Source organism: Geospiza fortis, unplaced genomic scaffold (assembly GCF_000277835.1).
Source record: "Geospiza fortis unplaced genomic scaffold, GeoFor_1.0 scaffold145, whole genome shotgun sequence".
In the NCBI taxonomy this organism is placed as follows: domain Eukaryota; kingdom Metazoa; phylum Chordata; class Aves; order Passeriformes; family Thraupidae; genus Geospiza; species Geospiza fortis.
The window spans coordinates 4,073,476-4,083,040 of record NW_005054362.1 but is presented as its reverse complement, the minus strand read 5'-3'; the positions used below and the strand labels follow the sequence as shown (position 1 = coordinate 4,083,040).

Genomic DNA, 9,565 nt, shown 5'->3' with positions numbered 1-9,565 from the left:
GGAAAAGCAGGAGGCAGAATCCTGGGAATGATGGGGTCCCTGTGCCCTCTATGCCATAACCATGGGAACTCCAGCTCTGCTCCTGCCCTGGACAGGGCTAGGAATGTTCTTTAAGCTTTCATTAAAAGGACTCTTAAATTACTTTTAATTAGGTTTTCAATTATTTCAATTATTTTTCTCGACTATTTTGAGACCCGTCTCTAATTTAAAAGCAAGGAGATGGTGGCTCTTCATGGAGCATTTCTTCAAGGAAATGCTGCTCTTCATCAGTCCTTGTGTGAGCAACCAGCTCCAGGATTCCAGTGAATGTAATTCCAAGAGTTCTGTCCTTCCCTTACCTTGATGTTCTCCCCACGGATGAGCTGCAGCACTTTGGGGTTTAGGTCATTCTCTTCTGAGGAGCAAACCAGAAAGAGAAACTGGGTGTGGGTGCCAGAGCCACAGCCCCAGACAGACACTCCCCACCCCCCAGCAAACTCCAGAGAGCTGGTTTAGCTGTCTTCACCCCAACTGGCTTTTTCCCTTGGAATTCCTCCCTTCCAAACTCAGGGTGGTCACCTCCAGCTGCTCCCAGACCCATTTTGGTGACTTTTCCTGCCTGACAAGTAAATTCACACTGGGAGTTTCCGCCAGTTCTTGGTTCAGACCCTGGTCCATCCAGGGAATTCTGCTCAGGTTTACGGCTTTCTGTCCCAGAGGGATCCCAGTACCCCCAGTTTGAGAACAATCCAGCAGAGATGTCATGTCACTGGATGTGACAGGGAGGGACTCCACTGGCAGGTGATGCTGGCTCTGCCAGGAGGGAATTTCTCTTGGGAAAAGAGTCTGTTTAGTCAGGCAGGAATTTACAGAGCCAGGAGGACGTGGCTGAGGCCTGCAGGGGTTTGCTGCACTCACTCAGGCGGGTCTCCAGGAAGGGCTGGCTGAGGCTCTCCAGGTAGCCCTCCTTCTTCCCACTGAAAACAGCACTGGTCACCACCTTCTGCTGCAGCTGATGGGAGAAGGAACAGCCTTGACCCTCAGAATCCCACCACTGGGAACACCAGCAGGGACAATGCAAACACTGCCACTCCACAGCATCCTTCTGCCCACACACTGCCCACCTGACCCATGGAGTCTTGGAAATGTGCTGCGTTTCTCCTGAGAGCTTTGGGTTATTCTGGGAAAATCCTACAGATTTTTGGTATTTATGGACCTTTTCCAATTATATGGAGAGCAGATTTCATGCCATAAATTAAGCTCCACCTGTCTGGTCTCTCCATCATGAGGGACACTGGAGGAAACCCCTGGCTCCAGGAGTTTGCTCTCCTGTGATGAGAAGTTTGCTCTTATCCCTGAGGGACTGATTGGAGCAGCAGGATCAGAAGGTGCTGCCTGTGTCCCAGTGATCCTCAGGGGTCACACCTGTTTGATCTGCCACATTTGCATTCCTGGGGTTGTTACCTGCACTTTCCTCTCAGCAGTGAGCCCTCGGCAGTATTTCCTCACCAGGTTCCTCATGCAGAGTTTCTGGAGCATCTCAGATGTCTGCATAAAAAAAAAAAAATCAGGAAAAAATAAAGTAGGGAAGTTGTACAAACAGCTCTGCCTGTGCCCGGAGCCTAGAACCCCGTGGGATTAATTTTGTCTTTATTACGGCTTGTGAGTTCACTGTTCTGACACTGCATTTTCCCTTTTAATTGCTTCATAATTTCTCTTGCAAAGACCAACCACTGTGCTATTCCACCCATTCCCACCCAAACACAGCAGATCTTGGGGTTTTCCAAAGGCTCTGAATAGAGGATGAGCCAGCAGCAGATCATCTTCTCCCACCTGGAATGTGCACACACATGGCCACCAAACAGGGGCCACCTCCACCTCCCCCAAAGCCTCCAGAACCCCTCACCTCTTCCAGGATGGAGGGAGGCTGGAGCCAGCTCTTGTCCAGGACATTATTTGGGAGGTGGTCTCGGAGCTTCATCAGGTAGTAGTACTGTGAAAGCCTCACAAAGTCCCTGTTCTCTGCACAGAGGGGTTTCTTCCGATTGATGAAGCCGTTTATGAACCTACAGAAAATATCCCGTGACCTCCAGAAATCCATGGAAATGAGGGGAAGGACAGGCTAAGGATCACTGGTGTTAACACTGAGGGTCAGCCATGGAAATCCCAAGATTTAGAATATTCTAAATATTAACAATATTTAGTTCTGTTGGCCAAACCACAGTGCTTTGGAGTTCTGAAGGAATCGGCTCAGGAGCTGCGCTTAGGGGAGTGGAGAGGGAGGATGAAGAGAATGGAGAGGCATGAGAAAAATTAGGGTGAAATTCTTCCCTGTGAGGGTGGTGAGGCCCTGGCACAGGTTCCCAGGGAAGCTGTGGCTGCCCCTGGATCCCTGGCAGTGCCCAAGGCCAGGCTGGACAGGGCTTGGAGCAGCCTGGGGCAGTGGGAGCTGTCCCCTTGGCAGGAGGGGGAATTGGATGGGCTTCGAGGTCCCTTCCAACCCAAACCATCGTGGGGTTCTGTGGCTGGGCAATATGGCTGGGACAGTTACTTCCTGATGGTCTGCACTGCCCACGTCCTCTTCTTGGCTGCCCTCCGTGCCAGGGCTCCTCTCCAGTAGGCCTCCAGCTTGATTGCTGCAAGAGACAATCATTCCTGGGCTTTGGCCTTCACGTTCCCCCAGCAGGAGCCAAAACTGGTTATTTTGCAGCTCTAAAAAGCAGCTGGTGGCAAGTTTGGAAGGTTTTGGAAAGCCACCAGCCCTAAGAGAATCCCCCATTGCAGAGCCTGTACCTGCTTTCCTCTTCTTCTGGTAGGCTCTTTGCCCAAGGAATCCTTTGTATTTGGCCTGGAGTCTGGAAACTGGAAAGAAGGCAGAGACATCACTGGCACCTGCAGGGTCAGGGCGGTGAGGAGCTGAGCTCCTGCCCTCCATGGCACAGGGGACAGAGGGCACCAGAAGCAGCCCCTGTAGGGACCATGCCCTTCAGTTCTGCTTCTCAAGGAACCCCCAGGATGAGACAGAAGAGACCCCAGTCCCAAGGGAAAGGCTCTTGGTGCATCTGGGCATGGACAGGGAGGTACTCATAGGATTGAGGAGCTCCAAAGGAGCCACAAATCCACAATTCGAGGGATTTCCCCCCAGCCTGGAGCAACTTTACTGAGTTTTCCATGGATTCTGAGAGCTAGGCAGACCATAGCCCATCCCATTCCATCCCTGCCATGGGCAGGGACACCTCCCACCATCCCAGGCTGCCCCAAGCCCCACCCAAGCCAGAGCCAGAAAGAAGGTCCCAGAGCAAGGGAATTGGAACCTTACGGAGCAGGTGCTTTCTGTACTCAAAGGCATCTTCTGTGGCAAACAGGGTCTTTGGGAAACGGATGAATATTTTGGTTCTGAAAAAGAGACCAGGAGCAGGTTATCCATGGTGAGCCATCCTTCCTGAGCAGGATCAGAGACCCCCACAAACAGCTGTAATGCCACCCAAGCCTGAGCTGCCTTGGGCTGCCCAGGGAAGCAGGAGAAGCTGGAGCCCTAACCCAGAAATGGAAGAAATGAGGTTGGATTCAAGCTCCCATGGAAACAGGTAAAAATAATGAGGAAATTTGTGCATCTGGGGGTTTTATCTCTCTCCTTGCTCCTGTCACAGACAGGACAGAGGATGCAGGACAGCAAACACTGAGCAGCCAGAGCAAGGAACTTACCTTCCTAATTTGTACTCCTCAGGCTTGTAACCAATGTGTTTGATGAGTCTCTCCACACCCTCTGCTGCTGGCCCATGCCAGTGTGGCCAGGTAGCTGGGCAGAGACTTTTGTACCTGAAACATCAGGAGGACATCCATGCAAACAACCTGAAGTTCGAGGAACCCCTTCCTGAAACCAGCCCTGAAATCCCCTCTGCTTTACTCAAGGCAGGAGATGCCAACAGAGACCAAAACAATGCAGATAACAGGCAAAGGATATTTTTGAAGGAGAAGGGGTTTGGCTGGCAACTCTCACTGCTGGGACTGGAGTTTTGCTTGCTCTGCAGCCCTCAGGAGGGCAGGATGACCTGGCCAGAGGGGAGGCAGCTCCCTCACCTTTGCAGGAAGAGCTCATACTTGCGGCGGTAGGCGAAGCCAGCGCGTCTCACCCGCAGGTGCTCCATCAGCCCCAGGTACTTCACCTGGTGTCGGATCAGGAAATCATCAAACTTCCCTGCAGCAAGAGCACACCTCCACTGGTCAGTTCTGCCTGGGGAAGCTCATCCACATCCCCGTGTGCTGGGGGAAATCAGGAAGGAACCAAATCCCCAATTACCTACGGGGACAAATCTGCTGCCAGCTTAAACAGTGTTTAAGCACGGTGTTTACTTCCCAATACCTATCACCTATGTTAGACAGTGAGCTTCTACTCTTAACCAGTCTAAAAATGCCAACACCACAGCAAAAGATGGAGGCCAAGAAGAAGAAGGAGAAAGGCAGGACACACCCAGATCCCTCCATCTTGCCTCCTGAACCCCCATTCTAAAAACCCCAAAATCTACTTTTTCACCTTGTGATAAATTCACTGTCATTCCACTTAAACTGTTGTGGCTTGTAATCCTTCATGTAAAGGTTGGTAATTGTAAGGGCTAGGGCTAAATCAAAGGCACAGGGATCTTGGGCTCTGTGCCAAGGTCTCTGAGCCCCCTGACAGGTCTCAAGTCCTCCAGGGCAGCCAGAGGAATTTCCTGGGTTCCCACAACATACACACACTGCACCCTGCTCCAAAGAAATCCCTCTGCCCATTCCTTGGACTCAGCAGAGCCTTCAGGCCCAGCCTCACCAGGCTCCTTGTTCTCATTGGGTTTGATGCAGCGGATGTACGAGGGCTCCTTGGACATCAGGATCTCGATCAGACTCGTCAGGCTGTTCTTGAACTGGGTTGCAACCTAGGACAGCATCAAAAGGACTTCCTGAGCTCTGGAACTCCTCCCTGCAGGAAGGGAAATGGACTCCCTGCATCCAGCTTAAACCTGGAAGCAAAAGCTGATGGTGCATTGGTAGCCTGAAGATTTGGAGCGTGGTCAGTTGTGTCAGTGCTGAGCTGGAGCATTTGAGCTCTGGCCATGCAGCTGGACACATCTGGACACAGCAGGTAGCCCTTCAGAGCCCCCTGCTCCTTGGGGGATGTGCTATGGGATGTCACTTGGCTGGCTGCTGTCTCAGCAGCGCCACTGTCCCTCTGCCAGGGAGCTCTCAGGGGTGGATGGCAGCAAAAACATCCACCAAGTGCAGGAATCCCAAAACCCCACAGTTTATAGGGTGGGAAGGGCCCTCTGGAGATCACCCAGTCCAACCCCCTACCAAGGCAGGGTCACCCAAAGCAGGTGACACAGGAATGTGTCCAGGAGGCTCCAGACCCTCCCTGGGCAGCTCCATGGAAAACTCTTCCTCAGGTTGAGGCAGAACTTGTGTTTTAGTTCATGTTGTGTTTTAGTTTATGTTGTGTTTTAGTTTATGGCCATCAGGACTGAGGAAGGGATCAGGGATTAAACCAAGGTTTGGGAAGCTGAGTTGATATTCAGAATTAAGACTAAAGACAGAACTCACAGTCTCTGGTCTCCTCCTGTTGTCCAGCTCTGACAGGAGGAAACACTCCCTGATGATGCTGTTCTTGGAGTTGCACAGCACCTAAAACAGGAGGAGATAAAAGTTGCCCTATTGAGCAGTCCTTCTACTCCTCCTGAGAGCAGCACAGCCCTGAAAACCTGCACAGAGATGCCTAAAGATCAGCGCTAAAGAGAAAATGATGTTTTTGTTTGCTACATAGAGTAAATAAATCTTCTGCACCAAGCAGGTGATGTAAAAGAGCAGCATCTCTTTTTTTGTGCTTACCTCTTTCAGGTTTCTGTATAACAGATCATTATTCTTCTCCAGAAATCCTGAAAAAATTGAATTAAAAGAAATTAAAAAAGAAAATAGGAGCATTCATATCCTCAAAATTCTCACTGCAGCCACATTTAAGCCTTGCAGGTCAGTGCCTGCAGAGGGCAGGTATTTTGCAATTCCTCTGCCCATCAAGTCACCGTCACCCACAGCAGTTCAGGAGCTCAGGAGATCCAGCCTGGCCATTCCCACTCACCCACAGCACAGTAGGTGACCTCTCCTGCGTAGTGGAGGAGGCGGAAATCCACCCAGTCGATCGATTTCCGCGTCTTCTGATCCGCCAGCTTGCGCCTGCCGGGGGGAAAACCCAACAGAACACCAGGAGAAAGAGCAGCAAAGAGATTCCCTCAGCTTGGGGACAGCTAGGAAGGTGGTGTTTGATCCTATTGATGGGGCTCTGACTGTGCAGTTATGGTCCTTGAGCAAACCATCATCTCTCGCTGCTGGCACTCCCATAAACTCCTCAGGATACCTGGGATCTACTCGTGGTCATTTGGCAGTGATCACCCATTCCAGAAGTATTTCTATTTCTTCCCATGACATCCATTTAAATATATTTTTACTGCTTATGTGGGGGGAAAAAACCACCAGCTTCCTCAACCCCAAAGCGAACCCAAGGGGGAAAGGATTTCGGACATTTCGCCCTAGAGCAAGAACCCAAATACAAAGGAAAAATCCAAATGTTCAAGAATAGCAGGAATATTTCAGAAAGCAAGGATTTCTGAGGGGAAAAAAAAAGAACCAAACAAGAAAAAAAAAAAAGAGCAACTTCACAGCTGAATTTTCAGCTTTGTAAGCAGTCACAAACAGCAGAGCTGAGTGTCACAACAGCACGTTCATGTATCAAAGCTCCTTCCAAGAGCAGATCCCGTGGAAGTAGCTCCAGCACTTCTATTTAAAGCTTTTAATCAGGCAGAACAGCATTAAGGCACATTGTGGTGACAAGGAAGTTGGCTACAAATTTTCCACTTGGCTGTGGTGGAGTTCAGAGCTGCAGGAACAGTGACAGCTCAGCACTGTGACTCTCAATTGATGACTTGTCACAGCCCTTCAGCAGCTCCTGCAGGGAAGTGCCAGCGCAGCCCGGCGCCAACGCGCTCAGCTGCCACCAAAACGGGATCCAAACCCTCTCCAAATGGAGTATGAACCAAAATGTCACTCATCCGGGGGAGAGGAGCACGAGCATTTTCTCTCCTCTTCGTACTCCAAGCTCACACAGAACAAGATGGGTGTAAATATTTACATATCCCCCCTCAGCCTCAGGCATTTGGCTCCTTGTCACAACAACTTCAGCTTTTCCTGGAGTCCCTGGGGACCAAAGCCATCTATGCCTAAAGCCGTTTAACCTTCCTAGGCTAAAATCCTGGGTTAAAATCCCCTAATTTTGGTGTGGAATGACAGACTCAAAGCTCAGCATCAGAGCAGTGAAGAGACAGAGCCCTGCTCACACCTCCCAGCACCCTGGATCCACCAGTGGAGATTCCCAACATGAGACACTGGATGGGCTGTTTGGTTCCCTCTGGGACAAGGCAGAGATTGTTCCCTCCCAGCCTTGGCATGGATTTGGGATAGGAAGGGTCTGGGGTAGGATACAGAGGGTAAATGCATACGTCACGAAGTGGGCATGGTCTCCTACTTTCTCTTCCAGCTTTTCCAAGAAGCTCAAATCAGTCGCTTCCCCAGGCCGTAAGCACTCCTCATCCTGGAACAGCAGGCACTGGATCAGAGCTGCTCTGAGCTCATATTCCCCCCTCAACAACAAAATTTAGGACAACGTTGCCCCACAAACCCAAAGCTCCACTGCAGGGGAAGCAGAACATCCCCCACCTTTAACTCCCCCCGAAATCGGATCCTCTGCCTCATCCTCTGGGTGTTTGTTACAGGAATCTGTGTTTATGTTCTGGATAACACAGACCCATCCCATAATTAGAGGGGAAAATGTGATTAAGAACCATTAGAGCAAGGCACAGGCCTGCATTTTAATTTAGTACAAACTCTGTTCTTACCAGGATGGAGATTATTCCTTTGTGCTTCTGCTCAACCAAGTCACAGATGATTTTGTTGTTAAAATATGGGATTGGTTCCCACTGGAAAAGGGAAAAAGGAAGAACAGTTTTAGATTAGGACCTTTTCTTTGCAATTTTTGAAGTTTTTTGGTACTTAAATAAGATTTGGCATCAGATCTCACTGAAATGAGTGGTGTGAATTAGGATCCACTGAGGGAAAAGGTGACAGTACAGTGATCCATGATCCCAATCCAGAGTTCTCCTGCTCCCAGCAGCCCACACCATCCTCTTGTTCTCTACTTAAATCCTCTCCATCTTCCCATGTTTTACTGCTGGAATCCCTCATTCTCCAGGGACATTGTCACTGCTGAGCATCTGAGGTTTGGGGAAGGTCCTTCCTCTTACTTAAATGACATCAATTAAATCTGGGCTAAATTGCACTTCAAAAGGGCTGCAGAAAGAGACCCCTGCAAATCCTACACTTCCCATGGGAACAATAACAATCCAAAAAAGCAGGATCACTTTCACACTGGTGATCAAAAGCATTCAGTGCAATGGCAGTTCAAAGGGAAAAGGGAGGGGGAAATATAATTTACCTCAATGCCTTCTAGTTCATATTCCTCCTGCTCTGCCTTCAGGGTCATCTCAATCAGCAGCTGCTGCAGCTTCTCATTGCAGTAATTAATGCAGAACTGCTCAAAACTTCAGGGAGGTTAAATGAGCAGCAGGTTTGATGTGATCCCGGGGCACTTTTGCTTCTTCCTCCATGGACTAAACCACCCATCCCCATATAGAAACCAAGCCCTCATTTCCACAGGGACCAAATTCCCCATTTTTACAGGGACCAAACCCCCCCATTCCCACACAAACAGACCCACCCCTTGCTCCCACACTGTTGCACCACAGCCCAAGGCAAAGCTTTTCCTGGGGTCCAGCAAAGCCCTGCACCCAGGTTTTAGTGCCCTGTACTGGGCTGAGGGCACTCTCAAAAATTCATGCAGGAATGTCCTGTACCCCCAGGTCACCCCAAATCCCGGGAACAGCCCTTACCTGTTTGTGTCCAGCACTTCAAAGCCATAAATATCCAGCAGGCCAATAACTGTTTTCGGAGTGGGGTCCTGCCAAAAACACCCCTGCTCTGCCATTGCTCCTTCCCTGCAGGTGGCTGCTCTCACCTGAGCTTCAAACTTTCTCTTTCAGAGAAATCTCAGTGGAGAAGCCACTTTAAGGCAGGTAATGGACTGCTAAAACTCTTTAACAGGGAGTAACTAAAGGGTTTTCCAGCTCAGGGCTGGGGCATGTCCCAGCAGCAATTTATCCAACATCCCAGATATTTGGTGATGAGGGTTGTGGGGCCTCTCTGGAGAAACTGCTCAGCATTTTAGGAGCATTCAGGACACCAGACAAGAAACCAACCTGGTTGGCAAGAGAGCCATTGATTTTGTTGACCAGCCACGTGAAGGTCCTTCCATAAATTGCTTTTGCTACGGCGTCGCGGGCGTAGAATGCCAGATCCACATTCAGTGGGCTGAGCACCTGGAAATAAAGATATCCCAGAGAGGATGAGCACCCAGGGGATCAGAGCAAACCTCTGCACAGCCAGGTCGCATCTATGGCTTGGAGAAGCAGCCACATTGTCCTAAAGCACAGCACAGCCACCCCCGGACCGC

General features: G+C 50.1%; 1 protein-coding gene across 1 annotated transcript in view; it reads right to left on the bottom strand.

Annotated features, from left to right (window-relative positions):
• The window catches only part of MYO1H (myosin IH), a 27,657-nt gene that overhangs the window by 3,850 nt on the left and 14,242 nt on the right, over positions 1-9,565 (bottom strand). The window contains exons 10-27 of the mRNA XM_031059464.1: positions 9,312-9,431; positions 8,946-9,013; positions 8,492-8,597; positions 7,896-7,976; positions 7,500-7,591; positions 6,086-6,180; positions 5,839-5,885; positions 5,554-5,634; positions 4,787-4,892; positions 4,060-4,177; positions 3,685-3,798; positions 3,299-3,375; positions 2,773-2,841; positions 2,531-2,615; positions 1,886-2,045; positions 1,444-1,527; positions 898-991; positions 339-394 (exon numbers count right to left, since the gene is read on the bottom strand). Of these exons, the coding sequence (XP_030915324.1) occupies positions 339-394; positions 898-991; positions 1,444-1,527; positions 1,886-2,045; positions 2,531-2,615; positions 2,773-2,841; positions 3,299-3,375; positions 3,685-3,798; positions 4,060-4,177; positions 4,787-4,892; positions 5,554-5,634; positions 5,839-5,885; positions 6,086-6,180; positions 7,500-7,591; positions 7,896-7,976; positions 8,492-8,597; positions 8,946-9,013; positions 9,312-9,431 (1,653 nt within the window). The remainder of the gene's footprint in view (positions 1-338; positions 395-897; positions 992-1,443; positions 1,528-1,885; positions 2,046-2,530; positions 2,616-2,772; positions 2,842-3,298; positions 3,376-3,684; positions 3,799-4,059; positions 4,178-4,786; positions 4,893-5,553; positions 5,635-5,838; positions 5,886-6,085; positions 6,181-7,499; positions 7,592-7,895; positions 7,977-8,491; positions 8,598-8,945; positions 9,014-9,311; positions 9,432-9,565) is intronic.